The sequence below is a fragment of the Topomyia yanbarensis genome, unplaced genomic scaffold (genome assembly GCF_030247195.1).
Source record: "Topomyia yanbarensis strain Yona2022 unplaced genomic scaffold, ASM3024719v1 HiC_scaffold_148, whole genome shotgun sequence".
Lineage (NCBI taxonomy): Eukaryota > Metazoa > Arthropoda > Insecta > Diptera > Culicidae > Topomyia > Topomyia yanbarensis.
In genome coordinates, this window is record NW_026683325.1 from 30,139 (window position 1) to 52,129 (window position 21,991).

At 42.3% G+C, this 21,991-nt stretch overlaps 1 protein-coding gene across 1 annotated transcript in view; it reads left to right on the forward strand.

Moving 5' to 3' along the window:
• Nucleotides 1–21,991, forward strand: part of LOC131694775 (uncharacterized) — an 82,475-nt gene that overhangs the window by 24,619 nt on the left and 35,865 nt on the right. Inside the window, exon 3 of the mRNA XM_058983276.1 lies at nt 6,007–6,429. Coding sequence (XP_058839259.1) covers nt 6,007–6,429 — 423 coding nt within the window. The remainder of the gene's footprint in view (nt 1–6,006; nt 6,430–21,991) is intronic.

The following is a 21,991-nucleotide window of genomic DNA, read 5'->3' on the forward strand; positions in this document are numbered from 1 at the left end:
AATGTAGGAAACTGCTCAACATTTGTAAGATCTGAGAGGGAAGAGGTGTTAGATGTAACTCTCTGCTCTGACGCTATTACGCATGAGTTAGAAAACTGGCTCGTACCTAACGAGCTTGAACCGTCGTTTTCTGATCAGAAGTACATCGTCTTGGATCATTTAAACGTCTCGCTAGATATCGTTACATATCGTAATCCCAAATCTACGAACTGGGACTTCTTCGAAGAGGGCATGGCGACTTGTTTTCATGGGTATTTTCCAACGATTAAATCACCTACTGACTTGGATGAGGTTGTTAATATAACAAACTCACTCACAGTATTGCCAAGAAGCTTCGTGTTATCCGTGCTTTCAGAGGAACCCCTTGTTGGAGTATGGAACTTGTTAAACTCAAAAAGTTATGTAGAAGAGATTGGAATCGCAGACGCAGGGACGGGTCGGAGGTATTGGAGGTGGCTCACTAAGCATGCAAAAATGCCCTTCAATCCTCTGAGCGAAGCGGCAAATGTCTCAAATCTCAACGAGGCTAGTAGATTAAATAAGTTACTTTCGAAATACCAATCAAAAGTTTAAGTTCACCATACAATGATAATGTAGTATTCAAAAAGCTATTGTTTTCTTCATTTATTATTAATTTTCATTATTTATAATTATTTTTCAACTTATTTTTCTACGATAGGTACATAAAATATGTACTCGTCACTACCTACCCTGTCGACTTCTTAAAGATGCATCCTAATGGTCTCCAGCAGCAGACCTGCGAGGAAGAGCATCTCCAGGCCCAACTCAGCCTTACTACCTAACGTATGAAACTGTACACTGGCCATCCAGTGGAACACCAATAGTTTGTGAGAAAACCTAGGAGTTATCCAACGCTTCATTGGCTGCTCTGTGCCAATTTGCCTTTTTAGAGACCTTGAATGTCAAGGCAGATTGTTACATATGGTTATACGGATCCATCACTTGTAGCGGTTTGCCACTACTCGGGTTCTTATTTGCCCGGCAGACCCTTTGTCAGGGTGGCCTAGGAGCCTCTACAAGAATTTCTGATTTTCGCAACACAACAAAAAAGGTAAACAAAAAATAAAACTTCTCACGAAACTCTCCTCTGCTGGTCGTTTCTTATGGTCCGCTGCTGCTAACAATGACGGCAAGGCGACGGGTTTTTTTTCGACCGGCCGAGACTCCAACGACCCTGTTCTACTGCTAGTATCAAAGCTGACTGCACTGGCAGTAGTCCTTGGCTCTTAGCTAGGGAGGTGAGCAAGGCTCATTTGTAGAACCCTCCCTAGCGACGATGGCAAACTATCGCCGGATCGACTTGTTTGCTGCAAGCGACCCCGGAAGTCACCGCTCTCCTTTGCGATTAACTGTGGAGGAGAGCTAGGCTCGTTCGACTGATCCTCCAGAGTAAGGCGTTTTGATTCCTTAGCGTTAGTCGGGGAGTGAGCACTCCTTAATGGTTACACACTATCCCAGCCCAAACTTGTTCAGTAATTTCTTTTGACGACTTGCTCAGTAACGTGATATTTTTAAGGAGCTGTCAGCAAATTGTTTAAAAATTTGCGGAATAGTTTTCATTTTTTAGCGATTTTCAGTAATTTTTCGAATAATTTACTGAAACCCGCAATATTTTTCACTGAATTTATCAGCTCTTCTGCTTTTTTCGGTACATAATCATTATCCAGTAAAATACTGACTAGTTGTTCGGCAAAATTGTACCAACTTTACCCAACCTCGTCAAAAACTTACAAAACGGGTACAGCAAATCATCTGTCAAGTCGCCATTTTCAGAGGAAACTGCTGACTGACCAGTGTTTTTTGACGTTTGGATAGAACGGATTGCGGAGAGTTCGGAACCAAATTGTTTTACTGAATTGATTACCGAACGGTTTGCTGTTCAAAACCCCAGCAAAATTTTACTGTAGTAATTAAAATTAAGTGTGTAGCTATCCCCTTGTGGCGAATCAACACCGTACTTACGTGTGCCCGAACTACGGGCCGGCTCTTTCGACGGTATAACTTGCCGTCGCACGCGCGCACTTTACCTCTGGTAGCAGTGGCGGGAAACTGTCCCGAAAAAATGATGGAATATTGTGGGCGTCTTTTCACTTTCGTGGTTTCTGTTCATTTCTCGATGGCCCCCTTCCACTTCAATCGAAAACAAACACAAACCGCCTCATCGCATAGCGGTCATCTATGAGCAGCATAACCAGCGCACACGTAATTTAGCAAGAGGAGAGCAATTACCTACCTAAACCTTACATACTTAGATATATTTACATCTCACAAGATGCACATAAAAGGAGCGTTATTTCATAATTCTATATCTCCATTCAACCGAGTTCTACATCAAAAGATCTTTTATTTTACATGTCAAAAGATGTAAAAATCCATTATTAGATAGCAAAATACGTCACAGTGTTGTTTACGTCAAGTGTAGTTTTCATTTTTTCTAAGTGTGTATATTAATTATACACAAATGTCAAACAAAAATTACTACACCTATCTGCACAAACAAAACCGTTCACAAACGCGAAAATGAACGAAAATTAACAATTAAATGTCAGTGGTATCGAACATCGGTGAGCATAATATTATTAACGACGCTGAATCCCTCTGGATAAAGACTCGACACGTCTAGAAAAACTGTAGTAAGAGAACTGCGGAGAGAAAAACAGCATTTTTGGCAACGTATGCCCCGGCATTGTATGGCAACACGTCCAATGTTATAAGGATAGGCAATGTTCGATTGGATGCGTTTTTGACAGCTAAACGCGAATCCAATCGATCCAAATAGTGATGTCTGATTTTTGCAAAGAATCGATTATCCGTTAATCGAATAATTTTTGAGAGCTTGATTAATTCATTCGATTAATCGACCAATATATTCGATTAAAATCAATAATCGATTACTTAGTTAATCCTAGTTTGTCAACCCTAAGAGAAGAGAAGACAATCGCGTAGCCAATTTGATCCAGTCCTAACCTCAATATTGAACCAGCTTCTGATTGGTCGTTTTGCCAGTCAAGAGCGTTCATAATATTTTCAAACGGGATGATAAACAGTGCTGCTGAGTTTATTTTGGCTACATTTCATATACATGAACATTTCATGCAAATTGAATGAATACCCTGAATGACGATATAACTACGTGTATTGTTAAGAGAGACACAAATAAACTTAAAATTCAATTTTTAAATGCAGCTAGTATTGTGAATTCTTGACTGAGGGTCGATATTTGAGGTACAGCAATCGTGAAAATCATGCAAATGAAATCTGGCAACGATGGATGCTTGTTGTCTTTGGAATTACGACAGGGCCTGGTAGATAAAATTAAGAAGAGCAAGAAGCCTGCTATCGTCTCTTCTCTTAGTGTCAACCAAAAAAAAAAAGGTCGCTCGACACATTTTGAAAAATTGGAAGAAGTTTGGTCATATTTTTTTGCCCTGCGACTTTTTTTCAATGCCACCCTTCATTAATTATGCTCTCGATTAATTGATAGCACCTACTCGATTTGCTCGATTATACCGAAAGCTTGTAATCGATTGTTGATTTTTCGATTATTTTAGAAATTAATCGATTATTTGCGTTAATCGAGTAAAAAAAGATCCAAAATGGAGTCTTCGCAGTTCTCTTTCTAGAGTTTTTTCTAGACACGTCTATCGTTTGTTTACCATTTATCTGTCAGTGATTTTCTTCGGATTGAGTGCTTTCGACAAGTCTCGTGCTCGATTGGAATGAAATTTACTGATAAATTATAAGAGTAAGATAGAGATAGCGAGTCTTTCTCCAGAGGGACTCAGCCTCTATATTATGTAAACAAATACACACTACGGAGAGAGTACGCAAAAATAGGTATATCTCCACCCAGTGCTAAATGGTTACCCTAGCGGGTTAAACACTCTGATTCGCCTAACGTTAAGACTACTTTACAGTTCGGGAAATGGATCACGAGATTTCGCACGGGATTTGCGTCGGGATTTGATCAGGGAAAATTTCCCGCTGAGATCTGTCCAAACTGTCAAACCAAAAACTCGGCTGCTTCTTAAAAATACAAACAGTATCAAACTTGCAGCGAATTGTAAACCTTATAAAAATACTATTTTCCCCGTCGGAAACAATTTGTGTTGAATTGTTCTGTGCGGAGAGTTTTAAAATCCCGTGATGTTTCCCGCGGTTGGGTTTACACTTCAGGAAAACTGTCATTTTTGTGTAGACTTATTTCCCGTCACGGGATTTGAAATCCCGAGCTCCATTTAAAATACACAGGGACCAAAATCCCGTGACACGTTTTCCGAACTGTAAACTAGCCTTTAGCCAACGCAGAACATTTCACGGGAAGCTTTTTGTCGCGCGACGTTTTGCCGAAATGCGGGACGTCTGGTACTTTTATGCTATAGTTAAGATGCCCTCTAAGGACATAGATGAGAGTTTTTATTTGGGAAATGTTGTCTTGCCAGTTCGCGCTATAAGTAAAGAATAATTCAAAAAAATAATTTAATTCAAATTGATTGCAAAATTCAATAAAACAACCAATTGTTTTTTTTCCGCCTGTAGAAATAACAATAAAAACACTGCGAAAATGTTTTTCAACGGCTTGCTTTGATTGTGTAATATAGATGAATTGTCTGTCTTGGCTTTACAAACTTTAAGTTGGATAGCAAATTTGTCAAAATTTTCGCGCTGGCACAAATTCTACTAAGTATTTATTAAATGTCTGGCACAATTTTGCAAAGATAGACTGACGTCAGGTTAATAAAGCTTCACTCCGAACGAAGGACACACCTGCATTACCGACGTTAGATCACCAATAGGTGCAAGACTAGCGTGGATCAATGTGTAACCTTTGGTCAGGTATTTGATCCAAACTCCAAACAGTCACGGTAGAATATTTTCATCTAAAAGGGTTGTTAGTTATCGTTAATTGAGTAACATTTCTGGATTATTGTGTGAAAAGGGCATATGATGACGCGTCATTTTGATTTTATTTTCAGCGAGACTTTCTCAAAATTTCAAAGATAAAAATCTCTATGTGCAATATAATCCTGTAGATTAGCAGTATTTGAACGTATGGTACAAAATAAATTTAATGAAAACAATCAGGGGCTTTATTTTTCATTGTTTCGAATATAGATATTTTAACTTTTGTGTCATTCGCCTCTTTTTTGGTTGGAGAAATCTTTTTAGAAAAATCTTTAACCCTATGTGCGGGGTTGGGAATCGAAAGCAGGTGAGCCGCGTACAAGGCAATCGATTCACCAACAACGCTAGGCTATTGGGGCCCTATTCTCACAGTCACGTTACCTAGTGACTAGAAGGAAATTTTCTTCTACTAACTAGGTGACGTGACTTTGAGAACATGGCCTAGTTGGGGAGAGAATTGCGTCAAAAACATAAAAAAAATCTACGGGTATATTGCTACATGTTTTCACTTGTCCTCAAATCATTAGAAAGAACCAACCACTCTTGAAAGATCACCAATAACTTTCATCACGCTTCTAAAGGCACAAACAGAATGCCTCGTCACTGATCCGAATTGAAAAATCTACCAAACCATGGAATGCTTTCTGCGGTAAACTAGGTTGTCCCGAAAACTGGGAACCCTAGACTAATTTATGAGCAGTACTGAAAAATTATCTGTCAAAATTCACTTTGAGGCAATTTGCTCGACTTCCACTTATTCGAAAAGCAAAGATTTCATCAGCAGATGAAAGCGAATAAGTTTCTTACTTTTCTAACTATCTAATAATTCTGCTAGTAATAATAATTTAGCCGCAATGCGTTATTCGACCATTTGCTTTAAGCCCTAATCACGAGCTATTCGAGCAATTTTCGATTTCAGTCAAAGACTGCGTCTGCAACGAAGCATTCTGTTTCACCCTTCAACGCTTTCCAGATTCTGTTCTATCATTGCATTGTGTTACCTTTCTTTTCATGCCATATGTTGCGCACCGACGAACGATGCTTCGATTTGCCTTAATAATCCCTCCAATTTCGTACAAGATTCGAGTCAAAAGTACACCCGCCGGGGCGCCATTTGCATCGTCATCAACAACGACAACGTGATCCATGCCAACGATACGGACACGGATTTCGACGAACAGGACGACTTGACGGCCGGTCAGGATCGTGGGGGAGCGGACGGTGGGTACGACGGTTCACACCGTCAGTGCTGTTCCCAGGGGTACCACGATGACGGGTCCGGTGCGGCCAACTGTCGCCACAATAAATTCCGTAAGATCAAATGCCTGTGGAACCACGTCAAGCGGTACGGTTTACGCCGGGGTCCTCTGAGGCGCCGCAATGAGCCCAGTGATGGCGGGCAGCGTGCTGGAGCTGCCAGCGCTGAAACCTGCATGGACAGGCTGACCGTCCCTAGCGCCGATGCGAATAGTAGCCGTTGTGGCAGTGTTGGTTGTGGGGAAGGTTAGTTTCTTACTCTACTTTCTACTCGCTGCTTGCAGATTGAAAAGTTTAAAACAAAGCCTTGTAGTTACAACTACCTTTTGCGAGTTCAGTGTCTGCTTTTGTGCCAGCTAACTTTGAAGGATGGATTGCCTGAGTTTTAGCTTAAAGTTATTAAAGCCTCTTCTCGCCGTCTCGTTGTCTCTTAACTATCGAATTGGCATTTGATTGGCTGTGCTATTCACTGTATCATCATCACTCATAAGCATTCAAATATATACATATAAAACAAAATTTAGATGTTATTAAGCCACAAAAAAAGTTTGCGAAATTATCAGCTACACCTGTTCAAAACGAGATAACGAAGTATTGTTTAGTTTGCGGAACTATGCTAGCCTACATACATAGTGAGTAATTTTTGTTGTTAATCAAATAGAAAACATTCACAGCCAGGCTACCGTTGCTATTTCGCAAATGATTGACTATTTTTATGTGGAATGAAAATAGAGCAGGAGTGTTTTGCATGATAGTTTTGCTTGAAAAACTAGATACAGTTTGTTTATTCTTTAACCGAAGGCAAATGTTGAGTTCGGTTGATGCAGCAGGGGAACGAAAAAGTTTAAATTAATGATGACAAATTATGTTTGACTATTAAATCAAACTATTTACATTCCTCCATACATTTTATCAGATAGTTCTACAAAAGCAGCAAAATTCGAAGGTAAGTAGTGAGAGTTAATTATGAAATGAGATCGTAGTGTCGATATGTATTTGGTTCTCAGATAATTTATCGTATTGTACTCAAAAATCAAAGTCAAAATGCGTCCTGCTACAGAACAAAAAGAGCACAAAATAAACACATATTCAAAACGCACTGTCAATACCCTGTAACAACTTAGCTTTCCGAGGCAATAGTTCATACTACACTCGATTCTTCGTGCTCACCATATACGGCTTCAGCTGGATAAGCACGCCTTCTTGGTAAAACGTATATTATGCACGTTTTGAAAAATGGATTTTTCAATATTGGAAACGCGCTTACTGACATGTGTGGAGAGAGATTCGAAAAATTTTGCAAATCATGCACAGAAATTATTTAAAATGTTCCTCAACGAAGCCACTAAGGTCTACTCGTATTTGTTTTCTTCATCAATATTGTTTCTAAAATCAGTGCATTAGTTTCATCCAAGAGTGTTAAGATTTTCGCGTGTAGTAATTTGTGTATATACTATGTTCAATTAGTGTCAAGAAAATAAGTGTAAGATCTTGCGGTGAACAGCCTACACAACAACCACATAGCACGCAGCCATCCATAACATGCAATAGTTTCTACTATCCACCACTGGTAGCACTTATCGAAGGAAGTAGGCGGCCATGAAAGGTGGCGATAACCACACAACTATAGGGTCAGAACGAGGCGTAATATGAGGACGACTAGGGGGTCAACGGTCGAAGTTCGAGGTGAACGACCATTTACCAAAGCAATACAGGAAAGCTTAAGTGGAAGATTGAGTGGAAGTTATGGATAAAATTCCGATTCAATATTAAGTCTTGAAGAGTTTTGAACAAATTAACACTTCATAATAATTTACTAAAACAAATATTCACGAAAGAGTTGTATACACACCCTTTTACTGGATCATTTTCTACAAACAGGATGTCAACGATACTGTAGTTCTGTTCACTTTAAAATAAGAGTGAGAAGAATAGTGAATAGAGCGACGTTATGAAAATGAAAGAGAGCATATCGCTCTGACCTCGTAACAATCAGGCGGATTCTCTTATTGTGTGGCTTAGCCTTCGACAAGTCGCTAGATGAGAAAACAACCCTATGGTCTCTTGCCCCCGAGCGAGACAGTGATTGAATGCCGTAACCAAGACGAGATCACACCAGAAGACGAGCTGAAGGAACAATGCGATCTGAGAGATGCACCACTAGTAATCCAAATGAGAGAGACGTACGATTATACGCAGACAGTGTCGGTACAGTCGACGATAGAAATAGACCGAAAGAAGTTCGAGTGTTCATTGAAGGAGCGGAGATAACGTCCCGGAGTTGGAACCCAATGAAATGGAGAAGAAACAAGAAACCCGCACGTACGGAGTCGGCGCGGCGAATTCGTTCGGCGGTGATCACTACCACCAGCATCAGCTAAAGTTATTCAGTTAAAGCCAGAGAATGAAAAGCCGCAACAACAGCCGCAACTGCAACAGTCGCAGCAGCAGTAGCCACAGCAGTAACCGAATCAGTAGCAACATCAACAGCAGTAACTGCCAGGTCAGAGCGGGGTGAGTAAAACCTCACAGATGCCGAAAGTAGTGGTAGCGAAGTACTTGGTGGATGTGCTCCACAAGTTTGTGGACGCGAGAAACAATGTCCCGACGGAGATGGGTTTCAGAGTCCGGAAGGCACTAGTGTCTGCTGTGAAGGAGTACGAAAAGGTAATATTGAGGGCTGAGGTAGCTGAGCGCCCACTGGCGTTGGCAAGGGCTACTGTTTACTTAACTCCACCGAAGCAGACGAAAAGATAAGTTAGTTTGCGTTGAGAGCACTCCAGTTTCCATGATTCCATAGAGGACAAGAACCACCCCAGGAGATGGAAGATTAGGCAAGCCCAAGAGGTAGATGCGCGAGGACGATCTTAAGATTGAGAAACTTGGAATACTATTGTAGATCGGTAGGAGAAGCAAAGGAAGCCGCAAGCAGAAGGAGAAAAGAAAAGAAGATCAAACGGAAGTAAAAAATCTCCGGCTCGTCAGAAAGTTCCGAAGGGAGAAGTCGAGCTAGTCAAAGCAAATGACGCTACGACGTATGAAGCGCTCCTCAAAAAGGTTAAAGCCGATCTGGAACAGAGAGGTTGACCCGAAGAGGATCGGAGAGGAGACGAGCAATGCGGCGTGTCGGGAAGCTACGGCATCTTCACAACGGGAGATCAATCTTAGTAAGTCAGATTATCATAAGGAGCTGTGTTGAGAAACAGACGCCAATCCCTGGGGGAACGCGATGGCGAAGATGAAGGGCCTATCTACGCCGCCTACCCGTCCACCGACACCGTACAGCGAAGAAGATGGAGCAAAACCGGACGATCGGCAAGTGACTAACAGCGCAGAAGTTCACAGAAGCGTCGAGGTAACTTAACCCTCAAAAAGGCAAGGTGTCTCAGAGGCCCGGTAAGTTACAGTTCTCTAGTTTCAATGAACTTGTAATTTGAAATACAAATGATTGAGCGTTTTCGACCTTTTGATTCTCTCACTGATAAAACGACAAAAAAGATTCTTTCAATTTGATTGGGTCTTAGGAGCGATACTCCTTGAAGTCACAATTTTATCTTGCCTTTTTGAGGGTTAAACAAAAAGTCCGATCCGGATGGAATATGTTTAAGTTGCACTGAAAGCTGCGATCCTGGTATATTCGGACATGTTCAGAGCGATGCTGAAGAAATGGTAACTTCCATGAAATGTACAAGATACAGAAGCACGGGTGTTGCTGCCAAAGCCAGGGAAGACGCCGGGCGATCCGGTCTCGTAAAGACCTTTATGCATGCTGGATACACTCGGAAAATTCCTGGAAAGAATCGTCCTTTACATGCTGACGAAACGCACGGAGGGTGAGCGCTTACTGTCCAAGATGCAGTTGGTATTTCGCAAACGAGTATTGACAGTGTAGGCAATTCGGATAGTGCTCGCCACTGTGGAGAACGCATCTAAATTGAAGCGAAGAGGAGATCGATACAGGGCTGTGCTCACGATAGATGTGAAGAATGCGTGCAACAGCGCGAGCTGGGAATCCGTCGCCGCAGCACTGCACAGAATGAGGGTACCCGTGGTACATCTCTTCGACGATATTGTCAACTGTCACTCCAGGCATACTCCTTCGAACTTCTTCGCATCTAGGGCATACGAAGACCTCGTGTTCCAGGAATATGGTCATTGGAGGAAGTAGAGGTGTCGGCGACGGATGTAATGGATGCGATGGAAAGCGGACACAGTTAACGGGGTCAACTGGAGACAGCTCACCACAAGGCGGAGGTGATGTTGGTCGGTAAGTCGGTTCAGTGGATACAGATCGACGTTGCATCGAAACGTGCACTAAGGCAATTGGGAATGATAATCGACGAAAAATTGAGTTTTAAGAACAACATCGACTACGTCTGCGAAGAGCTAGCGCAACTAACAAATACAAAAGTAAGGATCACGTCAAACGTCGACGTTCCGAAAAGCAGCACGATACGTCTGGGGTTTCCTGTCTGGGGTGCAAACGGAACCGCTAAAGGCTGTATAGGACGTTTCAGCTAAAGACCGTACGAGTCGCAAGGACGTACTGAACAAGATCGGTAAAGGAAGTATGCGTTATGGCCGGAATGATCCCCATTACAAGCGGACAAACACCAGAAACGCGAGGAATATGGTGAGAATCGATTCAATGGCGATGTGACAGCAGGAGTGGACCAATACGTAGAAGGAAGGTGGACCTAGTGGCTCAGTCCAAATCTGTATCACCTGAAACAGCTCCTGTCGGGACAAGGTTGCTTCAAGAAGTACCTTCATTGATTAGGACACCCAACGTATCTGTTGTGGCCGGAGTGTGAAAGCATCAAAGAATCATCGGAGCACGTGGTCTTCGAATGCCCGAGGTTCGAAGCGACACGCAAAGAGCTGCTTGAAACGAAAGGACAGGGCATCACCTCAGATACAGAATGACACGAACATATACATGTGGAACGCTATCAACAGAGTGGTGACACAAATAATGACCACCTTGCAGTGGAAATGGCGTGATGAACGGTTTGGGAGAGAAATCACCGCTGGGGTAGACTTCATCCACCGCAGGGGACTATTCGAGTAGACCGCGACAGAACACCGGGCATGAATCCTGGACTGCTCGCCACGCTCCACCCAGAATCGCCGGACCGACCACGGCACCCTAACGGTTTATTCAAGAGAAATATTGCGAAAACTACGACGGAATTGGTATCGAGAGAACTTCTTTAGCCAGGGAACTCTCCGTTGGCGTATTATCCACTGCCGTGGACTAGACTGAATAGATCGCAACGAGACACCACCAGACGTGGGTCATCTAGGCACCAGCGAACAGACGCCTTGGTCCACGGGAATCGCCGGACCGAGCTTGGTATCTAACCGGTTGGCTCGGTTCCGGGAGTACTTCTTTTGTCGGGGAATCCACCTTCGGTCGACCACACCGACTAGTTCGCGAACAAGTCGAGCGCTGAACGGCTCAGCGAGGAAGCGGTGCTATGTGGCACGAGAAGGGAATAAAAAGGCTTAAATAAGTTGCGCTGCTGAATGGCACTGGGGAGCCAAAGGGGATCAAGAATTTGTGCTGCTGCACAATATGTAGTATGTCTCCCAGATTGCCCTCGAAGGGGCAGAGCACTGATTCTCAACCCACTGCTAATTTTTGTACAGCGATACAGAAAATGCCTACTTTGCATGGATAGTTCGTTGTTCTTTCGTCGCACTCTCGTTTCACTGAGCCGTTTAGCTGCTGATTCCATAAGCCATTTAGCCCCTGTTTCAGCGAGTCCTTCAGCTCCCAGCCTTATAGCGATCTATTCGGCGATGTGAGTGAACGCACCATACTCCGACTAAAATATCCCTTGCGGCGAAATTTCTCTCGGTACCGTTTTCTGATTGGAGAGCCAATTAGCTCGCATTTTATCACGATATAGTCGGATAGTCCGCGGCGGTGACTCTTCCCCCTATACCGATGTTCGTTTCCGTGAGCCATTTAGCAACAACGCTTCTCTCCGATCTACTCGGCGGCGGACCTAGCCTACTCAATGGGCCAGCCAGCAGGTGCTGAGATCTGTCCAGCGGTTTCGGGTGAAGCGTAGCTTTCGGTTCACTATTCCCCGGCGGTGGATTTAACCTACTCACGAGCAATCCGGTAGGGTTTCTAGGTCGATCCAGCAATTCCTGTGGAGTCTGACTTCCGGTTCGCTAGCGTCCCAACGACCCGACCCCGGTGCTACTTCGCGCACCACTCATCTGGCCCCCGGCGGTGGACCTGGGGACAGCTCCCTGGCGGCAGAATTTCTCCCGAGACCCGATTTGTGGTTTCAGGGCGGCACTCTAGCCTATAGTGCTACTTTGTTGGTCCCTTCGCCACTTTCTCTGCAATTCGGAGAGTATACTCCTAACTACTCTCTTGACAGCACCCCTGATATGTTCGTCCTGGAAAATCTCTTCGACGATAGTGTCACACTAAGCATATCCCTTGGAACCTAGGGCATTCGAAGACCACATGCTACGGTTTGTTTTGCACATTCACACACTTCGGGCAAAGGAATGGCAAAGTATGTTTAAACCGATGCAGGTACTTCCGGAAGCATCCGTGCCCGGACAAAAACTGCGTTAAATAGAAGTTCACCTCGCCATGCTTCCTATGAACCCAAGCCGACACAGTTGGCACGAGTCGGTGGGTCCACCTTCCATTCTCCGCGTTCTCGCACTCTTACCGTTACTTAGCCAACGAGTCCACTCTGACCAGTTTCCTTGCAATTCGTGTATTTTTCTGCTGGTAGCATTCCACGTCTTCAGCCAGAGTGATGCTTATGGCGATCATCCCGGTAATGACGCATACAGCCTCCGACGATGTCGTCCTATACGTACTCGCGAGACGAGCAGCCATTACTCGAAACGTGCCCGTCAACTTCGCCGATTCCGCTTTGAGTTCAGCACAGCAGCATAAAAACAGGTACGCCATACCTCAGTATTAACGATGAGACACCCGTAAACAGACGTCTCGTGCTGCATCTTTCTCCTCCAATGATCGACATGATCCATGCCAATACGTTCGATGTCCTCACAGCCTTCTCACATACATAGTCGACAGGGCTGTTGTAATTTAACCGATCGTCGACCACCACACCCAGGTGCTTCAGCGCACGCATCGATGGAATCGAGTGCCCCCCGATCACGACGCGTGACGCCATTTTTTACGGTTGCTGACCAGCACTACCTCCGTCTTGTGGTAAGCCAGCTGTAACTTGGCGTCAGCGTCCACGATGCCTATTGTCTCTGCCGTCAACATCTCCACTTCCTCAAGGGCCTGTTTTTATCAGGACAGCGTCATCTACAAATCGGCGATCTTAACTCCCCAGGGCAGTTGCAGTGTTAACACTTACATTATATTCCAGAGCGTTGGGCCGAATATGGAGATACTCCCGCGTTGGCCCTAATTGATCTCTCTCATGTTTATCACATGGACCGGTACTCGGCTCTGAAAGTAACTTTTCAGTATCTTACACAAATAGTCCGGGACTCACATTCTGTGCAGCGTTACGATGGTTACCATCCAGGTGGCGCTGTCGAACGCGTTCTTCACGTCGATCGTAGCTACGGCGCAGTAGCGATTACCCCTTCTCCTTTACTGCAGTGCTTTCTCCGCGCTCGCGATGACTGCGCGGGTGGCATCCACCGTTCAGATCCCATTCCGGAATCCGAGCTGCCTCTACAATAGTCCATTCTCACTGGCAGCGTAGTTCGTTAGCCTGTCGAGGATGATCAGAAGTTTATCAAGAATACGATGCTGAATCTCTTGTTTGCTTGCCTGGTTTTGGCAGCAACGCCAGCTTCTGGATCTTCCATCTATTCGGAAAGTAGTCTTCGTCCACGTATTTCTGAAAAACTATCCTGAATATTTTCAGAAACGCCAAAAGCTCGTCGTTGGAGACTCGAATATCACCAGCATTTTCACCGTCTACATCAACGTACGGTGTAGGCAGCCATGCGGTTGTCTCGTGTTTTGGGCAAAGACCATCCATGTTAACTTGGAAGAAACCTGGTGGTGTGTCAAGGATTGGTGTTCTAACCCTATCGAAAGAAACTAACTAAACTAGCGTGCGTACTACACACATACAATGACCCTGCTCGAAGTAAAACCGTATGATAATGCCGAGAAGAATTCAGGTTGTGCGGTAAGAGTTATTGTTTTAGTGGGTCGGAGGTCTGCTCCCCAACCCCACTCCTTCAGCTAGCTTTTCAGGTGTCTTTACCGTAAGAAACAAATTATACAAACGCACATACAGACATTGTCCTAATTCTGAGCCGATTGGTATATGAGACTCGACTCACCGAGCCTCGCAAAGATTTTTCAAAGTTTGAGCGGATTCTATACATTGCTTTTATAAGAAATGTAAAACAAACATTTAAATGGATTTCCCAAAAACTACCGAAGAAATAAACAATAGTTACGTCACAATAGTTAATGTAAAACCCATCGACAATTGGTTTCCGCCACCGCCTGCTAATAAGCCAGTGAGTGGATTTCAACACGACGTCATAACACAGATCATCTAAATCTGATAATCTGCGAAGCTAACCAATAAGAGGCAAATAGCGATATCGACACATATCTTTCATTAGGGCCTAAGTCTCAATGTACTCAAATGGAAAAAAATCATTTTCAATATTCGGTGATGCTTTTCTAAATGTAGTTTTTATTGTAGGTATAAATTATTTTATGACCATGTTTTTCCTGAATCATCTTTGGTTAATATAACAAAAAAATTAATTCCTTTGTGCTTTTAGTGGGTAGAAACTAAAAAACTGCTTACGCCCAATTTGCATTCTAGTCGTGATTTCGCCCTTCAACAACCACCATTTGCGAAAGAGTTAAACCGGGAGCATAATTTTCAGAAGGGCGCGGTAAATGGGCTAAGCTGACTCTGTCTTGCTGGGTAGGGCTGGGTTAAGGTTGCACAGAGAATGCGTAAAATTCGCAAACGAAAAAAGCAGTTTTTTTCCACACCGTATGTCAGATCTTCATAAAAATCAATCAGCAGTACAGTAACAACATTCTACATACGCTGATTGATTTTTATGAAAATCTGACATACGGTGTGGAAAAAAACTGCTTTTTTCGTTTGCGAATTTTACGCATTCTCTGTGCAACCTTAAAGAGATTAGAATAACAAAGAGACCCCATCTTAATTCAGTGAAAACAATTCAACTAGCAACCAAGCTAAACTTTACAAGTAACACTGCACATGTGCAAACTTCACAAAACTTGTTTGTTCTTATTCTGTTTGTTTCTTTTAGCTAAAATTAAAATCTACTGCGAACTTAGAATCTGAGTTTCTCGACCAGCTAAAACATAGTTTTATCTGGAATGGAATTTCGCAGCAGCAAAACCACAATAGAACAAGAACATTTTTGATTTTTTGATTGCAAGCGGATCCACAACAAAAAGAGGCTTAACGTCTTGTACGTGTGTTCCTGTCTTGTGAGTTTGCAGAAAACAAAAGAGCTTTGCTTTGTTTTGCTGATTCAGGACAATAACGGAACGACTGCATGTTTGCATCATTTGATATTCATAACCCTTATGCTGAATTTCGTTCTTTCATCAAACCATGCCATTTTCTCGTTAGATTTACTAAACACGATGGTATTGTAACAAATTTGGTTTGAGGGCTCTATCCCATTTGGCATAATGTCATTTGGCATAATGCCCTTTGGCATAATGCTATTTGGCATAATGACCGTTTGGCATAATGACCGTTTGTCATAATGACAATTTGGCATAATAGTCATTTGGCATAAAGGTTATTTAGCATAATGGTTATTTGGCATAATGCCATTTGGCATAAGGGTGATTAGGCATAACTAATTAGCACCCCGCATTTGCTGAATGTGCGCAAACAAGGAGAATACCTATGCGTTATGATTGAAGGGAGAATGGTGATTGATGGTCCAGGAAAGATCAACCTGTCTACAATACATTCGATTAGAAGTGATTTTAACAGATTTAGAAAGGCTCTTATCAATGCGTTTGCCGAAGAGTTCGCTTGTTCAAGGCATAAGGGATGTTTTTTTTTTCATTTAAGCATGAACTGGTGGAAATATATCCAACAAAATCGTTTGTTGCACATTTTCAGCAAAAATGAAAACTATTTTAATACATACAAAAAAACCTGTTTTAATCCACCTAGCGGTTCAATTGTGCCTTTCTCATTTCTATAAACTACATTCTTAGTACACTTTGCACTTATACACAATGGCTTGCCAACCACGAACTTGATGAGATACGTGTCGACGGTGAAACACTTGAAACAAAAAAATATCATACTTAATAAGCCTAATCAGCATTAGTTCAATGTTATCTGCTTGTTAACTCATTTTGTCATGCAGGGGTGGGTGTGTAAGGAGGGCGAAAATCCCACGAACGATCGACTCCCCAACTTAATTTGGTATGCTTTGTGATATGGTGGTGGTTTAAAGATGATGGGGTTGGGGGGGGGGGGGGGGGGTAATGAGAGCTGGGTGAGAGGGGATTTTAAAGGAAGGGGAGTGAACAGTAGAGGGGGGTACCTCCTCCCCGTATACCCTCAACTACGCCCCTGTTAAAATCCAGAAACCTTATGCCAGTCAAAACAAAAATATTAGGATTAGGTTGACGGTTTTCAGAGTGATTTCATAATCTTTCTATATCAGAAAGGCAAAAATGTACCAAAATCGAAAAAAAATTTTTTTATCAATTTTTTTTGAGTTTTCATCAAATCTCGACGTTTCATGCACCTTAAAGATATCTGGCATCAAAAATAAAAAATCTATGTTTAATTTTTCCTATAGTTTATATGGGAAGTTTCTGTGTGGCCGCACTCTTAAACCCCTAATTCCGGAACCAGAATTCCGATCAATACAAAATTCAATAGCAGCCGATGGGAAGGTTGCACTTTTCATTTAAGACTAAGTTTGGGCCAGCCATCTCTGAGAAAAATGAATGACATTTTTTTACACATACGCACATACACACACACATACTTTTTCCGATCTCGACGAACTGAGTCACTCAGGCCCTCCGGCCCGGGATTAGATTGACGATTTTCAGAGTAATTGCATAACATAACCTTTCTATAAGAGAAAGGCAAAACACAGGCTCTTGCATTTTTACCTGCCGAAAAAATATCTGACGCCTACGCAAACATCAAATCGTCAGCATCGACTGAACTTACTGGATTTTTCAAGTATGTTGAAGAATATTATGTGTTAGGCAAATCCAGACTAACAACAAAACCAGGTCGAGTACATACAACAGAACCTTTGTATCCTCCTGATCTTTGGTCGGTTTACCGAAACGTGAAAGATGAAAGCCCACGTACCACCAACCGGGGAACGTGCCATTTGAGCCAATAATAAAAAATAAAAAAAAGATATCATAAATTGTGGAATAATTAGGAATTTGCAAACTTTCGCATTAAAGAACAGCTCATAATTAAAAGAAGGATGAATTTTCAGTAAAGTATGTCATTTATCTTTCAAAAATTAGGATAATTACAGACTAGATAGTTCGGTATAAATTATTGATGATTTTTCCTTCTTTTAAACATGAGCTGTTCTTAAATTGAAAGATAACCATTATGTCAAATGCGTCGTATTTACCTTAAAACAACAACTAACCAAAAGCGCCAATATCACCATAGCTATATTCTCCGTAAATATGCATTTGTTTGTTAAAAAAAATTACTAATAAAAAAACTAACCATCAAACGTCTGATTCAAAATTTAAATTGCAAATTAGAGATGTAAGCAGGTATTGTACCACAGGAGCCAACACAATATTCCACACACTTCACAAATCCCCAAACATTTATGCTCGTTGCTACCAACACGTACGAGTCAATCGGAACTGACTAGAGGTGTTGCCTGGCTAAAAAGCTAATTGCAAAGTGCGGTCACTTGGACTAAGAACACCGTAGAGTACAGTTCAGAAAGTTTACCACGTCAATTCTACGAGTCCATCCTTCAAAAGTGCCGCTAGTTCTGAGCACTAAACTTTATATTGACCGCATCAGATCCAAGATCCGCAGTGCCTCGGAGCGTTGGTCTCGACAGACGGAACAGGTAATAAAAGCATCACCCGCGATTGTCCAGAACTCGCATTCATTCCAGTAATTCCTGATTACTCGTTTGGTATAGCACCCAGCCACGCTGTCCCATAGTCAGTATCCAGACGGCGTCACTGCGGAATATCGAGGCTGCGGAAGCTATCGAACCGTCTAAAAAGGTCATATATTCAGACCGCCGCATTGGCACGTGGTGGTGAAGATCACCTGAGGAGTCCCGGAGACCTGCGACTAACACCGACCGCCTTCATAACGCGGAACAGCAACGAGACAACACGGAGAACCCGCGATAGAGGATCGTGTCATCTTTACGGGCCCACACACGTAACACACACTACACGATAGGGTCAACGTGAGTAATTGTGTACATACTAACCATAAAACTTAGGATAAGGATTTAGAACTAGAGAACTTAGATTAGGGATTTAGAATAGGTTCAATCAATGAATATAACAATAGTAGGTTACTCGCATTCAATTTTGTTATTATTTCTCTCAATATTCAATATTTTCCCTGAGAAGATAAGTTATAGTGAAATCTAAAAATATATCAAATATCTATAACTATCACACATTATGCCAAATGGGGTAGAGCCGATTGTTCCTGCCATTTTAATCCAATTCGAAATTCATGGTTCTATTTCGATCCCAGGCTAGCATAGCTCAGCCGCGACGTAGCGTGTTTCCGGAATTCCTACTACTTGAAATTTAAGGGCATCATTACCGTTATTACAACAAAGGAGGTACTCAAATCACGTTGAACGCCACGGTGCACGTCATTTGCGCCCATTCATCATGATACTGATCTCCTAATTGCAAAGGTTACGGCATATTTATTAGATTTGACTCGGTGTACATTTAATTGCTTAGATTTACTCGATACTAGATGGACTCAATTATCAATGCGCCACCCCCTTTGCCCTTTGTCTGTGGGAACATGTGTAATCAATATTATGCTGCAGTTACAATTAATTGCATTATCCCTTCCTTCAATAACAACAATCGCTAGTGGAGCGTAAAATCGCCTGCATTGTTCGCTTGGGTAGTAAAAATATTGCCAATCTAGCACAAGGGAATCAGCAGTGGATTTATGCCATTCGGCGAATAAAATTGGATTATGGTGAATGGCTAATTGATGATTCGCGGTAATGGGCATTGGTTTTTATTCCCTTGATTGATCTGTTCAAATAATGTTCCACGCAGAAGGCATAATGTAGTGCATAATGAATCGAACATCGTTAGGAATAATTGATCAAAATAGATACCACAACACAACATAGATAATGCAGTCAGTGGAAACGTGTCAAATTTCAATCTAATTTGATTCGTTGAAAAATCTCCCATCTAAAGTAAGTGCAAAATAATTGCTTTTCCCGTTGATTTTACGAGTAATCTTCAACTTACACTGGGCCAGTTATGCACTTTGAAGGTCAACAATAGTGAAATAAATGTTCGAAATCAATTTTTACGGTCAAGATCACATAATGCAAATTACAAATATTAAGTTTAATGAGAAAGCTTCCATCTCACCGACCGCTAGGCGAATTAAATAGGTTTTTTATCCCATTATTGTAATGCCGTTCAACGGATGTACTCCATTATTACGTCCACGGGGCGGAACATTCCCGGCGAGGATGGTACCGAACAATGGATAGTTTATTCACAGACTTACATGTTCTAATAAAATAGCATAGAACACCTCTGTTAACAATGGAGTGAAACTCTGTTAAAACAATAGCACCTCAATACTATAGTCGTGATTCACTGGTTGAACGACGCCCACGAATTTGATTCGCTAGTTGAAATGACTGACTGATGTAAAAATTGGTCAAATTGTCAATGTCTGTTATCTGTGGTTTAATCTTAAAAGGCGTTTGTCAGCGGACTTGCTTGTACTTAGCTGGTGTAGTCAGATGCTTCGAATGGGTGGCTGGGAAGCGGAAGAACGATTAAGAGGCCACCGATAATAAGATTGTCGGTGATAAATATTAATGACAGCGTGTCGTTCGGGTGGAGAGTTGGAAGAAATGTGTCCCAGATGTGCTCAAGATTCATTTAAAATGTTGCGTTTGTCTTTTGTCTTCCTGGAAATCGTGACAGTCGAAGGTTACACTGTCCAGTACAGTCGAGAAGTTGATCTGGAAGACAATAGACTTGAGTGGGTTTGAGATAAGGAACCTTTGCCTTGACTCATTATCTTAGTTCTTTCGCATTTAAATATGTATTGGTTTTCCGGTGCAATCCGCTGTATCGTTTGCTATTTATCTGACAACGTTCTCCAAAAACGAGAAAGTTTCAATGATGTGACCTAGTTTTTGATCGTATTTTCAGTGGGCCCATATTATTGGCTCGAATCAAAACTCGCCGAAATGTCAATTGACGATAGGTTCATCCGGAGTGTTCATTTGTGTTTACATTTTGCTAGCGTTGCCAATTTTATTTTGTGTCCAGCACCCAATGTGGCTACGCCACATCGCTTTTGCGCGTGCTGTCCGACTTCGCTACCGCTCAGTCGGACTTAAACTAGGGATAGCCCCTATGTTTGAGTAAGCCGGGCAAACGAGTGGATCACAGGTTCGCTTGCTTCCGATGGCGGGTCGGTGGCCACCTCGTCCGGCGGATCCTCAGCGGCTTTGCGCCGCTTCGGTTCCTAGGCCTCGGTTATGCGGCTAAGCCGCATCGAAAAGGTACCCCTTAAACATTCTAACTTGAATCGGTTGTGTCACCGGAGCCAGAATACGAATTAGAACCAGCCAGCATTCCGACTGAGTTAAACTGGGAAGTTTAGTAAAATTGAATCTGGAAATAAATTTTTTTTGGCAACGCTCCAGCACTCCGTTGATTTCACCACCTGGGCGCCAGGTTGACGATATGAAATGAACTTTGTTTACTTTCGACAAGTTTTGATTCGAGCCAACAACATCCAGCCATTTTCAGTCTGTGAAGTGACAGCACCGAATGTATCATCTTTTCCGGACCACAGTGTAGAGTGAACAGGAAACCATACCCGCTTTCGGTGCTTTATTGTGTGCACCTAGCCTGGATGAGTGGTTGGCCTGATTCTGCTGCATGGTTCTGGTTCTGTTTATGGCACTAACTATAATTTCCAAATTTAAATGCATATTTCGTAGCTGTGGAAAAGTTGAGCAACAGTCATGTGCAGTGTGCTGGTTTCGGAGAGGGGCTGACAGTTAATTTAGAATGGTACAGTCATACGTAATTCACTGGTTGAACACATTTTGCTTTGAGGCTGCTTTCTAGTCAGACCTCCGCGTTCTGAACCATTGCACAGTGGCTCAGAATGCAAATTTAGCAGGAATTTTAATATTTTGCTAAAGCTAAATTACTTAATATTACAATATGTTGTAGAACTTTGCAACCTTCTTTCATTTAAACAGAAGCTAGGGTGGTTCTAATTTTAGCAAGATTTAAAATTGATTTTTGAACGGTTCGAGATAGAGCTTGACTGTCTTCGATGAAGTTGTAGAACAATACATTTTTGATAAATTTGCAGAAGACACGCAAGCTCTATTTTTAATAGTTTTCTTTGCACGAGCAACCATAATGTAAGCTTTAGGATGTTCCTAAGAACCGGTTTTATTTGCATAACTTTTGTTATTTTTTATTTTACACTAAAGAATCCTATTAAATTTGCATTCTGAACCACTGTGCATTGCTAATGATAGTGGCTTCCCAAATGAACATCGTATACATTGT